Source organism: Gopherus evgoodei, chromosome 2 (genome assembly GCF_007399415.2).
Source record: "Gopherus evgoodei ecotype Sinaloan lineage chromosome 2, rGopEvg1_v1.p, whole genome shotgun sequence".
In the NCBI taxonomy this organism is placed as follows: Eukaryota; Metazoa; Chordata; order Testudines; family Testudinidae; genus Gopherus; species Gopherus evgoodei.
Window position 1 is genome coordinate 131,204,731 of NC_044323.1, and position 17,014 is coordinate 131,221,744.

Below are 17,014 nucleotides of genomic sequence, written 5' to 3' on the forward strand. Positions count from 1 at the left end.
TGCTAAAAATAAGCCTGTGCCGCTGCTAAGCTGTGCCTTTCTGGACTGTATCCTGGGCCCCCAGCTTGCAGCTGCCCCACTGCTGCAGCCACCCCCCCCGGGGGGCTGTACCCTGGGCACACACCACTCTGCCCTCTGGAACTGCTCCCCCTCCCGATCAAAGAATCGGCATAGTGTAAGGTGCACCTATTAGAATCAGGTTCTTAGTCTAGATAAGTTGCAATTTCATTTTGCATAGCTGTGGTTAAGTTGGGTTTAAAGAATTGTTTGTATTGTGCTCTGTAAGTTAGGTTTAAAAAAGAATTGTTGCATTGTGTTCTGTTACTAGCTAATTTGTGTAGTCTTGGTTAAGTTAGATCATAAATAAGATTTTGCTGTGTTCTGTATAATTGTGGTTAAGTTTGTCTTCCCGCTGCCCTAACCCCCCTCCGCCAAGCTTCCCCGTGTCTCCCCCCGAGCTCCCCAGTCACTCGTTGCAGTCTCTCTGCTGTTTAAACTTGCAGCCTGTCTGCTCTCTGTGTCTCCCTGAGTTTAAATCTCCCTCCGCAGCACCTCTGCCTTTGGTCTCTGCTCCACCACGTGCTCCTCTTCCCCCATCCCCCAACCTCATTCCTGTACCACTGCCTTTCTCTCTCTCTCTCTCTCTCTCTCTTTTAATCCCTTCCCCCACGTGTTCACCCTGCTCCTACTGCTGCCAAACCTCAATTGTATTACTGAAGTCTAGCATAAAACCCCATTGGTTACCCTTTTTCTCTCTGACACACCTCACATTTTACATTTACACCACTGTGACACATTTTTACCTAGCGCTATTGGTTATTGAACACATTTTACCCATAACTGTTAGTAGGTTATATGCTGCTGTGACACACCCTTTACATAGAAATTGTTAGCTACCTGTTACATTTATACTTCAGTGTTAATTGGTTACCAACTGTATTGTACCCCACTGTATTGTACCCCACTATTGAAACCCCCTATACTATTTACTAAAAGAAACCCCTCCCCAATTGTCTACCTTAACAAACCCCATACCCCTCACTATTGAATTTTCCCTGTTTTTGCATTTTCTTAATAAAGTTTATTTTGCACCCCACCAGTGCAGTAGTTGTCCCACAAGATCCTCTATCTGCTGGCAGGGTCAACAGCAAAGGGGAAGAAACAGTGATAGCACTGGGAGGGAATGCACTCCCTGTGGCTCCCATTGGAACAGTCCCCTTAGCCCTTTCCCAATGGCTGGAGAGGCTTTTCTAGGGGAAGCACCTGCCGGGAAATCTGTTTGGCTGATATTAACTGTCCATTTGGGAAGAGGAGCAGAGGTGGGCTGGAGCGGCTGTGGTGGTTGTTGCTGGAGTCTGACCTTGGTACATTTAAGACAAAATGAAACAAACTGGCCCAGGATGGGTGAGAGAATTTTGTGTGTGTGATTGACTCTCACTGGTAGGTCACTGCTGGAAATCCCAGACCCAGCTCATGCTCTGAACAGCCACAGCCAGGCCTGGCAGACGTGTGCCAGCATGGGGCTATTTAAGGCCCTGCTTTAGCTGTCTCACTGCTCACAGTTTCCCAGCCCTGCTGCAAGGGCTCTTGGCAGCTGAGCTGGACACTTATTAGATAGAGACAGAGAGCGAGAGACACGACACTACAGAACTACATCCCCAGCAGCCTCCCAACACCAAGTCCCCAGCTACCCACTTCCAGTAAGACCTGGCACCCATTCCACGACAACCACATTCTAGCCCCTCAGCCAGGGCCAGCTCTAGACATTTCGCCGCCCCAAGCATGGTGGCACACCGCGGGGGGAGCTCTGCCTGCGGAGGCTCCACCGGAACCACGGGACCGGCGGACTCACCTCAAGGACGCCTGCGGGAGGTCCACCAGAGCTGCCTGCTGCCCTCCCGGCAACCGGCAGAGCACCCCCCACAGCATGCCGCCCTAAGAATGCGCTTGGCGCGCTGGGGTCTGGAGCTGGCCCTGCCCTCAGCCCCTCCAGTCCCTCCCCCCGCACACCTCCTTCCCGCCCCCAATGCCCATCTACCACCTTCCTGCCAGACCTGGAACCTATCCTCTAGCTACCTCCTTCCAACTTCTTGGCTCCCCGGCACCTGTCCCCCAGCTATTCCCTGGCACGCTGCAGTGGACCCTTGGCAGAGCCCCCAGCCAGGAAGGGAGCCCATTGTAACCCACTCTCACACACTATATGGGCCCCTGCTTGGAGATTTTATTACAAGTGAAAAAGAGCCACAGATGGGAATTTATTGATGAATAAATCTCTATTTCTGTAATAATGCAGTGGCTGCAGAGCACAGAAACTGCTCCAGAGGGATGTGCTCCCCACAGCAATGAGACTTGCCTTTATCAGGGTCGGGGTGTGGTAACTGGGGGCTGGGGATTGGCTTCCATTGCTGAATCAGTGCCTCGGGGAGAACTGGTGCCTGGAGGGGATCAACACATGGGCGGGGGGAAGTGGCACCAATTGGGGAATCAGCAGCCAGGGTGGATCTGTACCCAGGGGGATTGGTGTCTGCTGGGAAATCAGTGCTCAGTGGGAACTGGCACCTGTGTGGGATTTGGCAGGAACTGGAGCTCAGTGCTTTGGAACATATCTTGCCATGGCTGTTATTTTGACAGCCCCTTTCAATGTATTCCTGTCCTGCTGGAGGCACGCTGTAGGGCCTTGGATACTGATCATCCTATAGACAGGCCCCACAGGGCAATGGCCTCCACTCCCCCAAAGGAGGTTCTCTAGGACCCCACAGCCTGCTCCTCACCATGCCAGTTCTCCACTCTCCAGGGGCAGTCGACGTAGTGCAAGGCCCCACTGACAGGGCTACGCTGGGCAGGATCCAGGACCAACAGGCTCCGCAGCATGCGAGTGGCCTCAGCTGTCAGGCGCCTCCAATGGCGTGGTAGGTCCTCATCCAGGCCTGACTCCTGCCACAGCATGAAGTCCTCAAAGAAGGGGTCAGCTGGCAGGCTTTGCTCCCAGGGGAAGTAGCCGGTCAGCAGGCAGAAGAGCATCACACCAAAGGCCCAGGCATCCAGGCTGGCATCGATGGGCAGGCCCTGGGCACTGGTGGTGTTGCTTAGCTCTGGAGCAGTGTAGGGGATCACCCCAGCCACCAGCTTGAGCCGGGTGCCCTTGGGCCGAGTGAGCCCAAAGTCGGTCAGCTTGATGCGCCGGCACTCAGGGTCGAAGAGCAGCACATTCTCGGGCTTAACATCTCGATACACCAGCCCTCGGCTGTGGATGAACTCCAGGGCACTCACGAGCTGCTTGGCGCACTGCTTGGCAGCTGGCTCCGGGATCCCATCCTGGGCAATGACAAAGAGAGGAGATGTTGCAACCCAAAGCTCCAGGGCAGCCCCACCAGCCGAACGTGCACGAACCAGCTTTGCATTCAGGGGAGACGCTGGCACTTCGAATGTTGGAGATGGAAGTTCTCTGAGTACAGTCATTCCCCACAACCTGGGGCTGGAGAGGAGATGGTGCACCTAGTGGGGCAATGCCCATTTCCTGCCCCGGACCCATTCCCTGCCCCTCTCAGCCAGCCAGTCCCACAAGCTGGGGCTGGATCAGAGCTGGAGCCCCCTAATGGGGAAAGCATCATCCCGACACCCCCTAAGCCAGCTAGTCTCCCACAGATTGGCCAGATGGGTGCTAGTGCCTCCTACAGGAGAAGGCCCCATATCTCATTCCCTTTCCTGGCACGTACCCGTGGTTTGATGATGGAGATGAGGTCTCTGTGCAGCGCTGGCTCGTAGAGAAAGCCGTAGTGCTGGCTGGACTCAATGGCAATGCCAAACATACCGATAATGGCAGGGTGGGTGGCGAGGGAGAGCGCCACGCAGTACTCATACAGGAAGGTATGCAGCTTGGTGTGAGCTTTGGGCAGCAGCTTGAGAGCCATGGGGGTCCCTGAGGATGCAGGAGAGAGGTTAGGCTCCCCTTGAAAAGCTGCTCACACCATGGCCAGACAGGCAGGGCATTGGGCAACTATGGAGCATGGAACCGTGGAACTCACTGCCACAGGGGATCTCCAGCCAGATCCTGCGGGCAGGTGTTCAGTGTAGGAGCTGGTTAAGAGGAATGGCCATTCTGAGAATGGGCCCAGCCAGCTGCACCCTGGGTGGGTAGAGTCTGACCTGGGGCAGCAGGGGGTGGGTGATACCAGACTAGATGGACCCATTTGGCCTGATCTGGAGCAGTGAGAGGGAGAGATTCCAGGTTAGATGGGACCATTGGCCTGACCCAGGGCAGTAGGAGAGAGGAGCTGAGGGTCGGAGAGAGCAGAGGTGGGGTGGGGTGTAGGTCCAAGGTGAGGGCAGCTCCTTACCTCTCTGCCTGTGTGTCACCAGCACCACATGGCCATACTTGCCCCTGCCGAGCTCCCGGATGACCTGGTAGTGCTCAGCCACCTCGGTGTGCACCAGGCTCTGGGCCGTGATTTCCAGCATTTCGTCCGACACCGCCAATGCTGCTGCTCCTGGGCACTGGGCCATTACTGAGTCCTGCAGAGACACCACAGGCTGAGCCACAGAAGCTCTCACTGGATAGAGAGAGCCAGACCTGGCACCTTATACACCACTCCATCCCTAGATGCTCTACTTGAGCCTGGGGCCTGCAGGGAGTGGTGCCTAGCCCAGCGCCCAGGTGATGGTGCCCTGGCTTCTCAGCAGTCTTCTGCACTGCAGGCACAAAGTGACAGGCGAGGGGAGAACTGGCTTGGTGACCTGATCCCCCTTTGTTTGTCCTGGGCGAGGGGCTGGTTAGCACTGGGTGGAATGGGCACTGTCCAGAGGGAACCCAGCTGAGACTCCTGTTCATCTCATATAGGCCAAGGAGATGTTGCTTCCGGTGGGAGGAGGGACTGCTGCCAGGAACAACCCTCCCAAGTCTCCCCAACCCAGCTCTGTGAGTGGAGGGCAGGATCAGTGAAGGTGCCATCACCACTGCACATGGCAAGAGGCTTAAATGTGCCAGCCTCATTCTCCATCCCAGGTGTGGGGTCCCTTTGGCTCAGAATAAGGCTTGGAGCTGAGTTAGAGCCCTTCCAGCAGCCCTTCTAGCTGCTTCTGGAGAGACCAGACCCCACCTAATGGGGGAGCGGACAGATTACCCATGGACAGGGTGCTCACTGTGTTCTGTGTTTGGAAGTCACCAAACCCCCCCCAGAGCCGCAGTGTGTAGATGTGGCTAGGCCTTGCATGCTGTGTATAGTATTTGGGGAAAATCTCCCAAACCTTGCCTATGTGGATCCTTCCTATTGCAGATGCTGTGTAAGAGCCAAAGGCACAGCAGCCCTATGCAGTGCCTCTCATGTGCGGCCAGCCCGTGCACTGCAGGGATCCTGCCAGAGGCTGAGTGGGTAAAGGGGTGAGGCCTGACCCCTGAGCACACCTGAAAGATCTGTAAAGCCAGCTGTGAGGAATGGCCACCTGCCCTGACATGGCTCCTGAGGCGTCCGCACTTGGATCCAGGGACTGCTCCCTTTCTGCTCAGGACACACTCAGGGGTGCCTGGGACTAGTGCTGGGGGGAAAAAGTGATTTTTGGGGGTTCATTGACAATTTCAAGCTCAAAAATCTAAACATTTACATTTGTGCAGTTTTTTTTTCCAAAACAAAACTCTGAAACTGACGAATTCTCAAAATCTTTCAATGTTGCTGAAAAATTTTTTCATACAAAAATGTCCCCCAGCTCTCCTGGGGATTCTGGCTGGGAGTGGCAGCACCAAACATTCCTTGGCAGCCAGCCCCATTTGCGCACTGAACAGAGCACCCTCCTGCCCGGCTGGGAAGGTTGTGGCACCACCCTGACCTGCAGCTCCACACTCGTCCCTCCCTGTCAGCTGTGCCATTCAGGGTCCCTGGTGCCTCCAGACTTGGAGCAGGCACAGCCCTCTCAGAAGCACTGCACTTTCCTTCTGACTCTGACCCCTGGAGCCTAGGCGTCTCAGACCCATTTTACAGGGAGTGGCGGGGAGCAATAACCAACTCATGAGACCCTCCCACACTCAGAGACCAGGAATTGATCCCTTCTGATTGGGGGTGCCCTCACCTGGTACTGCTTAGCCCCGGCCAGGTCCTACTGGGGGGCCCGGGTGGTAATACTGAGCAGCGCAGGTTCCAGAGAGCTATAGAGTCTGTCCATGTCCAGCAGCCTCTTTTTAGTTATGGCAGCTAAGCTCTGGTTCTGCTCTATCCTAGGGCCATACAGCATCTATCTGTCCCATGCTGTCACCCTGAGCTTCACTGGTTTCTGCCAGCCTGATGCCAGCAGCCAGGGCAAACCACACTGGGTGGATGGAGTCATTCTGGATTTACAGTGGTGGGAATCAGGGCAGAGCCCAGCCCCTCGAGTCCATTGTACCCAAACTCTCAACTGATTATTTCTGACTTGTGTGATCTGAAGTTTGGATGTCATTGTATAGTGATTAGATGCCCGTCACCAATCTATCATCTAATCTATCCTGTTTCAAATGACATCAGAGGGTTAACTGACGCAACTCACTCTCACGCCAAGTTTTTCAGAGAGCTGGACACACAGCTGGTTCTGGGCACATTGGTTGTAGAGCTCTGTGCGACTCTACCCCCTTTCTTCCTCTCCTGCTCCAAGTCCTCTCTCAGGAACTGGTGCAGTGCCATGGGGCCCGAGTCTGCCGTATGCTGTTTGTGGCAATTGTCTCAAGGCTCTGCTTTCCTGCCAGGCCCCTGGCTCTGCTCCTGCTCTGCCCTGGGATTTCAGTGCTTCTAAGCTGCTCACCATTCACGGTGCTCTGGGGGCAGGATCCAATTCCTCTGCCCCCCCACAACCTGGCCCAGTGCAGCCTCTGGTCTCTGTAATGACCCCCCCCCCGCCCCAGTCACAGCACCTCAGTGGGCAAAGATCCTGAGGCAGCAGCACAGACCATCTTCTATAGCTCAAGCTAACAAGGTCCCAGCCTTAGGTAGCAGCACTAGTCCCCTGGCTGGACTGTGGTACACACTGGACTGGTAGATCAGAGCACCTTGCCCCAAGTGTCTAAGCCAGACACAAGAGATCAGAGCCCCACGGCCTGAAAAACTCTGACTCTATTGAGTGAGGGGCAGCATGCTGCTATACAGGCAGGTGCAGCATTGGGAGAATGAGCAAGAATAACAAGTCTGTAGCCTTTTCCCTTGGGTTTACAGTGCTTCATCTAAATCAGAAGCCAAAGCTTGTGCCTCCTCCATGCTCCCCACACCCTCTGCTGTTGCTAAATTACACCAGAGCTCTGGAATCTAGTGATTTAGCCATGAAATTGCTAGAGCTGGGGAAAGCTCTAAGGGCCAGATTTGCACAAGAGCTCAGGGCCAGATGTGATGGGGCTCAGCATACCCAGCTGGGGCTAGCTTCTCAGTGAGCACAGCTAAGAGCATCTCTGGAAACCTGCCACCAGTCAGGGGTGCAAAAAAATCACACCCTTCCTACCCCCCCCCGATTTACCCAGAATTGAGAGAAGCAGCCAGGACCCCCAGAACCCACCAAATCCTGTCGTATGGGCTGAGGCTCAGCATTGCTTGCTCTCAGGATCAGCTGCAGCCCCTGCCCAGGTGAGAAGTCCTCACTGACAGGTATGAGCCCATTTGTGAGGATGGGCACAGGGGCTGGGTTCAGAGTGTAGGAATTAAAATGATTATGATCATCTCAGGAAAAGGGATCCACCAGGGAACATGGCACTGTCACTGGGGAGACTCAAGCCTGTGTGCACGGGAATGTCTTTACCAAAGGAAGTTCAGGTTACACACACACCTTAAGGGTTTGTGGGATTGGGCCCTTACTGCCTCAGGGACAGGGCCTGCAGCATCAGGCCTGTAGCTGCCCAGCCTCTACCAGAACAGTTCTCCTCCTGAGTTGCTGGGCCTGCCTCTGGCGGTTCTCCTGTCATCAGCTCTAGAGAGGCAGCACCACTCTTGCCTGGGGTCACAGGGTTAGGGTTTAGCCTAGTGCTCTTTGCCTTGGTGAGGGGTGAGTAGAACCAGAGCTGGGTTGCAGCTGGCAGCCTCCCAACGTGGCTCTGTGCACTCTGATGTGGGTCTGTACCAGGCGCTGAGCAGGTAACACTGTTACCCTCTGTGGCACCTGCCACGCCAGCAAGCACAAGCTGCAATTTGCAGAGCACATGGTGCAATGACTAGAGCTGAGGATGAAGACCCCAGAGCCCTAGCCAGGGCTTATCTCCCTTCAGCTGAGCTGGAATTGGGGAAAGGCTGGATCCTTTATGAATCCATCCCTTCTCCCCATTCCCCCTCTGGGCTGTATCCCAACCCCCCTGGAGACACTGCTGCCCATTGTCAGCACAGGAGACCCTCCTCCCCCCGAATATTCTCCAATTTACAGCAGCACATGCTGCATGGAGCCCTGAGCTTCTGGGATTGACAATGAGGACCTGACCCTACAGCAGGACCCTACCCATTTGCCTGCTGATTCTTACATGCAGGCCTTTTGGTGGAGGCAGGTGAAAGCTGATTGCTTGGGCAGCACAGCCTGAGCCCGCATCACCGCAGCCACCCCTCAGAGTCCAGCTAACTTTACCCACTCCCTGTGCTATGGGGAGGAATTCTTCCCCAAACACCATCCTGTAGAAGCACTATGTCACCCATATCCCTGGTGCACCCACCTCCCACACAAAAGATGGCACTGTCCCTCTGCTTCTCCCTGCCCTGTGCATGCCTCTGTCTGCTTTCCCCATAGCCTGGCAGGTCACTTGCCCTTTCCTGCTCATACACTGCATCGCTCTCTTTTCAGCTGATCACTAGCGATGCTATTATTATCGATAATACAGCTAATGCTTACATGGAAGGCTGTGTGATTAGAGCACAAGGGCTGGGAGTTAGGGCTCCTATCCCCAGCTTTGGGAGAAGAGTGTGATCTAGTGGGTTAGAACAGGGTCATAGGGAGCCACACTCCTGATATCTAGCCCACCTCTCTTCCTTGGGCAGGTTAGGGGTTGAGGTAGTACATGAGGATGGGAGACAGTCTGGCTGTGTTGTCCTTGGAACTGTATTAAATGCAATAACTGCATATGCTGATGCACCTGATAGACAGCTGCAACTCAGCTCCTTCCTGGACAAAAAATAGGCGCTATACCTATTGGGTTTCGGACGAACGATTATTATTGGTTACTGTTAGTTACTGTAGGTCCTGAGTACATCTCACACTCCATGCACCTACAGATCTGTCCAACTCTAACTTGTTTGGAGAGCAGTACCAGGTTTACAGTGACACCAATAGCACCGTTGTGCTAGGCCCACACACTGAAGGAGCCATTATGGTTGCCAAGCAGGAGCACCGAAAGCTCCCTAGAAGTGGGGGGACCACCCATGCCCAGACTGTGGCCCCATCCCCCTGCTCCACCCCCACTTTGCCCTGAGGCCCTGCCCCTGCTTGGCCCCTTTCCCCCAAGGCCCTGGCCATTGCTCTCTCTGCCCCCCCGGTTGCTCACCCTTACTGCAGGAAAAAAGTGGGAGGGCTAAAAATGAGGGGACATGGCCCCCTGCCCCACCTCCATTCTAGTGCCCCTCTTGCCAAGTGTCTGGTTTTCGCCAGGAAAGTCCAGTTAAAAAGCAGACCTGGCAATGTCTGGTCAGTACTGCTGACCAGACACTAAAAATCTGACTACAGGAGTAACTGCAATCAGCCTCCCTGCCAGGAGGGCATGAAAAGCAGTTGCTGTTGCCTGAAGTAGCTGCAGCTCAGCTGGAGAAAGAGAGAACTGGCTCCTGAAGACCCAGCTCCAGTAGAGAGAGGTAGGTACAGGTTCCACACAACCCAGGAGAGGATCTTGTCCACTCCCCTCCTGTTCCATTGTGCTTGCCCCCAGCCCCTGCCTTGCTCCGGGGACCGACCTCCCCTCCTGTCTTTTACAATCGTTCACCAGGGGGGCCCACACATTTGGCGCCGGGCCCATCTGGAGAGCACTAGCTGGTGCAGCAGTGGTTGGGAAGAAGAGGGAGGATATAAAATGCAAGCCAAGGTCACTCCAGGAAAATCCCCCATTCTTAGAAAATGCTCCTGAGAATCTGTGCATAGGAGAGAGGCCATGGAGATACAAAGTCTCAGCCAGTACCGTCACCCCACAGTTATCGCCAGAAGAATCTACTCCTGGGTAGTGTGATGAGGCAAGGCCAGATGGCTACAGTAAAGTACTGAGAAACAGGTATGTTAGCCCCAGGCTAAACAAATCCCTAGGACCCTGGTAACCAATGGGGCTCTCCAGACCTCGTACTCCCCAGCGTGTACTTCAGGAGGTGAAGGCCGCTTTACTGCCCGCTGCTCGGGCTTACCTCGACCGGGTCCTGCGAGAGGGCACGCCCCGCCCACCCTCCACCCCAGGCCCCGTGGACATTTTTATCGGGCCCCTGCCCCGTGGACCCAATCGGCCCCCTCACCCTTTCACTGCCAGCCGGCTGCATGATCTGCAGCCGGTTTTGTTCCAGACCGCGCCACGGAAACATCTGTACTCGCTCGTGCTCCATACCCTTCACTACCTCACCCTCGCATCCCGCCCCGATACCAAATGGCGGGACCTCCTGCCGCCTCTCGAGGGTGAGGAGCCCCGGTGGGCCAGCTTGTACTCTGCCCTGGTCCCGAGGCCCGCCGGGGATATCAGTTGGAGGCTCCTTCACGGAGCCGTGAGCACGGGCGTGTACTTGGCGTGGTTCACATCTGTCCCTAGCACCTGCCCTTTCTGTGGGGAGAAGGAGACCTTGGCGCACGTTTATTTGGAGTGCGCCAGGTTGCAGCCCCTGTTCCGGCTCCTCCTGAATATTTTCCTGCGTTTTTGGTTGCACTTTTCCCCTCACCTTTTTATCTACACGCTCCCCATCCGTGGCCCCACGAAGTCGCGGGATCTCCTTGTCAACCTCCTTTTGGCCCTGGCCAAACTGGCCATCTACAACACCAGGGAGAGGAGGTTGGCCAACGGGATTTCCTGCGACTGTAGGGCCTATTTCCGTTCCTCCGTCTGCTCACGCATCCGGGCTGAGTTCCTCTGGGCGGCGTCCACTGGCTCCCTTGACGCCTTCGAGGAGCAGTGGGCGTTGTCCGGGGTTCTCTGCTCGGTGTCCCCATCGGGTTCCCTTCGTTTAGCCCTATGACCTCACTCCCGATCCTGTTTTTTTTCATTAGTTGTCCCCCGTAATTATTTGGTGTCCCAGACCTGTGGGTCCTCCCCTTAGGCTGGGGGAGGCCCTTTAGCAGTGGGCGGGCTTCGCCCGCCCACCCCCGCTGGATGCCAATAGGACCCTGGTAACCAAATGGCAGTTGCTCCAGGTTAATCAAGGCACCTGGGGCCAATTAAGATCTTTCTAGAAGGCAGTAGAGATAGCTACTTTAATTAGAACACCTGCAGCCAATCAAGGCAGGCTAATCAGGGTACCTGGGTTTAAAAAGAGGATGGGCCTGGGTTTGGGTTCCCCCCCAAACCTCCCAACTCCTGATCAGACACAGGAGGAGCTGACCCAGACTGTGGGTTCCACAAGAGGGGAAGATCACTGAGGTGAACAAATCTGCCAATAAGCGCAGGACCCACTAAGGTAGAGGAGGAACTTTGTCACGGTAGGCAACATTGTCCTTGTGCTTTTACTAGGCTGATTGGCACATGAGTGTCAAAAAGGGGGCACTCCATGCATTCCAGATGCCAAAGTTAGACAGAGCCATGTAATGATCTCACTGACAGAATTATGTAACCATACATTCATAGAGCCATAGATTTTTAAAGCCAGAAGGATCCATGTAGTCTAACCTCCTATGTATCACAGGCCATAGAATTTCACACTTTCATACAGTTACCTGTGTATCAAACTCTATAACTTGTCTGGCTAAAACATATCTTCCAGGGAGACAAGGTGAGTGAGGTAATATCTTCTACTGGACCAACTTCTGAGACACAAGTTTTCGAGGCACAAAAAAATCTTCTTCAGGTCTGGGAAAGGTACTCTGTCTAGCTCTACACTTAAAATGCTACAGCTGCAGCACTGCAGCCACACCACTGTAGTGTTTCAGTATAGATGCTACCTATGCCAATGGGAGGGGTTCTCCCATCAACATAAGTAGTCCATCTCCCCAAGAGGTGGTAGCTAGGTCAAAGGATGAATTTTTCTGTCAGCCTAGTGTGGTCTACAAGGAAAGTTAGGTTGGTTTAACTACACTGCCATGGGGTGTGGCTTTTCACCACTGTGCAACATAGTTAAGACAAACTAATGTTATGGTGTAGACCAGGCCTCAAAGTGTTACAGCTATATACAAAGTGGAACAAATTGTTTAGCATAAGTAGTTAACACATATTCTAAGGGCCCATTCAAGATGAAGGGGCCCAATAAACACTCCTGCAGTCATATGACAAAAAAGGGGAGGGGCATAAATCCAGTGTTGTAATGAGCCATAAATCCAGTGTCTTTATTAAAACCATGATTTTTAGTGTCTAACAAAGTCATGAATTCAAGTTCCCAGGCTCATCTTGTGAAGGTGTTGTGCAGGTTTCCTTTAAAGACGATGACCAAGAGATCAGATATGGAGTGATCCTTTTGTGAAAAGTGTTCACCCACAGGTGGTGTGTTTGCCTTTTATCATCCAGAAATGTGTACAGTCTTAATCTAAAGACTTCAAGAGATGGATGATTCACCACTTCCCTTTTTATATTCAGTTCAACAGTGAATCACCCTTACTGTTAAAAATCTGTCTTATTTCCAGTTTGAATTTGTCTGGCTTCAGCTTCCAGGAGCTGGTTCTTGTGATGTCTTTCTATGCTAGATTAACAAGTCCTTTAATATCCTATATTTATTCTCCATGGAGGTGTTTGTACACTGTAATCAACTCACTTCTTGGTCTTCCTTTTGATAAATTAAACAGATTGGGCTCTTTAAGTCTTTCATTTGAAGGGCTTGTCTACACTTAAAACAGTACAGCAGCACAGCTGTGCCATTGCAGCTGCACAGCTGTAGACACTACCAAAGCTGACAGGATGGGTTCCTCCATTAGCATATATAATCCACCTCCCTGAGAGGTAACAGCTAGGTTGAGAGAAGATTTCTTCCACTGACCTAGCACTGTCTATATAGGGACTTAAGTCAGTTTAACAATGCCACTCAGCGATGTGGATTTTTCAGACCAATGTAGTTAAACCAATCTAATTTTCTAGTGTAGAGGAGGCCTTAGGCATCTTCTCCAATCCACAGATCATTTTTGTGGCTCTTTTACCCTCTCCAGTTTTTCAACATCCTAATTAAAGTGTTGAAACCAGAACTGGTTGCAGTATTCCTGTATTGGTCTCATCAATGCCAGATACAGATCACCTGCCTATTCCTACCCTACTGCCTTATATATACATCCAAGGATTTCATTAGCCCTTTCTCCCACAGCATTGCATTGGGAGCTCATGCTAAATTACTTGTCCATTATGATCCCCTAAGTCATTTTAAGAGTCATTTAAGTATGCTTTTCAGGATACACTCCCCAATTCTGTAGACAAGGCCTGCATTCCTTGTTCCTAGGGATATAACTTTGCATTTGGCTGTATTAAAATGCAGCTGAGTGAATAATTGATGTTGGGGTTCAGGAGCCAAACTATAACAATCTAAAAAATAATTATATCTGTTCAGTTTGAAACAAAACTGAGGGGGTTTTGGTTTTTCCCATCAAAACAAAAAAAAAGGGAGGGGGTCAGTTTTGTTTGAACCAAACAGTTCTTTTGACTCCAAATTTTTTTTCCATTTTTTCATTTTGTTATGGATCATTTTTAGATGTTTCACCCTTTTTGGTGTTTTGTTTTTTAAATAGCTAAAGTTAAAACAAAACACTGTTTCAAAATGAAACATTTTCTTTTCTGGCCAAAACTACTCACCAACTTCAACCTAAATTCACAACTAGTTTTGATGCCCCCAAAATGCATTTTTTGTGGTGACTGTACCACTCACCAAAATTGTTTTGTCCAACTCTATATTTAAAAACATTTTGTTTGAATTGGCCCAATTTATCAAGTGATCCAGACTGCTCTGTATCGCTGCCCTACACTTGTCTTTATCACTCTGTCAATGCTTGTATCACTCACAAATTTTATTAGCAGTGATTTTATATTTACCTCCAGATCATTGATAAAAATATTGAATAGTGTCGGGCCTAGTACCAATTTCTGTGGGACCCTACTGAGACACCCCCATTACATGATGGTTCCCCACTGATAACTATTCATACAAATTCAACATGACATTGATACAAATTCAATATGGCACACATTAAATGGATTAAAAACTGGCTAACTGATATGTCTCAAAAAGTAATACTAAAGGGGGAGTCATTATTGAGAGGGTCATTTGCAGTGAGATCCTGTAAGGATCAGTTCTTGACTCTACACTATTAACATTTTTATCAGTGACCTGCAAGCAAACTTCAAAGTATTACTGATAAAGATTGCAGATGACACAAAGATTGGGGGAGTGGTAAATGAAAAGACAGGTCACTGATACAGAGCTATCTGAATTGCTTGGTAAGCTGGGTACAAGCAAACAGTAAGTGTTTCGATATGGCCAGATGTAAAGTCATACATCTAGGAATGAAGAATGTAGGCTATACTTACAGGATGGGTGACTCCATCCTGGGAAACAGTGACTCTGAAAACAACTTAGGGATCATGTGGATAAACAACTAAACATGAGTTTCCAGTGCAACACTGTGCCCTAAGGGCTAATTAAGTCCTTGGCTGTGTAAACAAGGGAATCTAGAGCAGACTAGAGAGGTTATATTACTTCTGTGTTTGGCACAGGTCTGACCGCTACTGGGCTACCATTTCCAGTTCTGGTGTCCACAGTTCAAGAAGTATGTTGATATACTGGAGAGGGCTCAGAAAAGTTCAACGATAATAAAAGGATTAGAATACCTGCCTTACAGTGATATACTTAAAGAACTCAGTCTATTCAGTTTATCAAAGAGAAAGTTAGCAGTGACTTGATTATAGGCTGTAAGTACCTATATGGGGAACTATTTGATAATGAGTTCTTCCATTTAGCTGACAAAGGCATAAAACGATCCAATGACTGGAACTTGAAGCTAGACAAATTCAGACTCAAAATAAGGTGTACTTTTTTTAACAGTGAGGATAGTTAACCACTGTAACAATTTAACAAGGGTCATGGTGGATTCTCCAACACTAGCAATTTTAAAATCAAGATTGAAAGATTTTTTTCAAAGATATGCTCTAGTTCAAACAGGAACTAATTCAGGGAAGTTCTAGAGGGAATCAGACTAGATGATCACAGTGGTCTCTTCTGGCCTAATAATCTATCTTCGGCTTTTTGAAATCAGTCAGCAAACCATTCTTAATCTCCCTGGGCAGAACCATGTAATAATCTCACTGGGACAAAGCTGTGTAACATTTTCACCCAGACCGAGCCGTATAACAATCTCACCAGACAAAACTACGTAACAATCTTACCGGACAAAACCATCTAACGATCTCTCCAGGATAGAACTGTTTAACAATTTCACCAGGACAGAGCTGTTAAATTATCTCACCAGACAGAACTGCATAATGATCTCACCGGATAAAGCCATGTAACAATCTCACCATTGATCAGATGGCACTGGTTGCCAGATGTCTGGAACTTCTGGGCTCCATGTTGTGCAGTGCATTATCTCTGCTTTCTGGCTCTGGTTTTGGGGATACCTAGTCATGCCTCTTTGTGTGCCTATCCTTTGTCTTTGACAGTGACTGGACTGCATGACCCCCCACTCCCCTGCCTGCCCCAAGCCTCTCACCTTCTCCAGCAGCACAGTATTGACTGCTGCAGGCTGTCCTGCTTCTCCTGTTTCTGCTGCAGGGCTCAGTTCAGTCTGTGCTGCGCAGCTGGAGGGGCTGTCAGACATTACAGGGCTAAGCGTGACGCTCCACCCCCTCCCCATATTTCTGGCCCTGGAGGACTTGCTACTTCTGCTCTGAAGGTGACAGCAGAGGGGAGGTGTCTCATGTATTATCTCTCTGATAAGGCACATGGAAAGGAGGGTGATACAGGGTCCTCTGCCTCACAGCGCTTGGAATGGGGCTACTGCTGCCCACGGAGTCTTAGTCCCATGAACCTCAGGGATGCTCTGGGTTGAGAGGGCATCTGCAGTTTGGGGCTCGATCAGTGGAATTGGGGACTGTGCCTTTAAGGGTAGAGCTTTCCTGGCAAGGCGCTGTGAAGCGCTTGTGCACAGCTAATTGCAAACTGGAACCTGACACAGAACAAAGCAGAGCTCTTACAGGCGCTGTTGTAGCACTGTAGTGTGAACATTTATTATAGAGACAGGAGGGATTCTTCCCTTGCTATAGTAAATCCGCCTCTCCGAGAGGCAGTAGCTAAGTCAATGGAAGAATTCTTTCTGTCACTGAAGTGGTGTCTACACCAGGGCTCAGGTTGGCTTAACTACTTCACTCAAGGCATGAAATTTTTCAGGGGCCTGAGTGATGTAGTTAAACTGACCTAATTGTGTAGTTAGACCAGGCCTGAGTAATCGCTGGACACCACATCAGCTCCCTTCCATATCCCTCCTCGGACCCCCCCCGACCCTGCCCCCTGCCCTCAGTTATGCTGCAGAGACAGTGATTTTGTGCATGGTCATTGCTGTGGGACACTGCCCAATGAAAGGACCTTCTGGAGCCACACCCCCTGTGGAAGAGCACAGCACCACTCTCCAGAAGGGCACCATGGCTGCTGAGCAGCAAAAGACCCTTTGGTCACAGTTATCTGCTTTGGGGAGCCCCAGGAGCTGAAAGTGGCAGGGGCCTACGTCACCACAGTGGGGCCAGTGGGCCCAGCCAATTCACACCAACAATTGTGTCTGCTGGTGCCACAGGGAAGATGGAAACCCCCAATGGCAGCTGCACTGACCTGCCCAGGGGTATGCCCTATAGCTGCAGCCAGCTGGCCCCTGTGCAGAGGTTGTCTCCTTGGCCAGGGCTCAGCTGTTTTCTCCTCATCATGGACTTGTAGGAAGAGAGAGAATCTGCTCCCAGTGA

At 51.3% G+C, this 17,014-nt stretch overlaps 1 protein-coding gene across 1 annotated transcript; it reads right to left on the minus strand.

Moving 5' to 3' along the window:
- Positions 1-2,043: 2,043 nt before the first annotated feature.
- LOC115644940 (serine/threonine-protein kinase SBK2-like) lies at positions 2,044-15,886 on the minus strand. Its single transcript, XM_030549374.1, has 4 exons — positions 15,775-15,886; positions 4,338-4,512; positions 3,717-3,919; positions 2,044-3,315 (listed from the first exon to the last, which is right to left on the minus strand). The coding sequence occupies exons 1-4, from the start codon at positions 15,880-15,882 to the stop codon at positions 2,746-2,748; spliced, it is 1,056 nt and encodes a 351-aa protein (XP_030405234.1). The 5' UTR covers positions 15,883-15,886; the 3' UTR covers positions 2,044-2,745.
- Between the last annotated feature and the right edge of the window lie 1,128 nt (positions 15,887-17,014).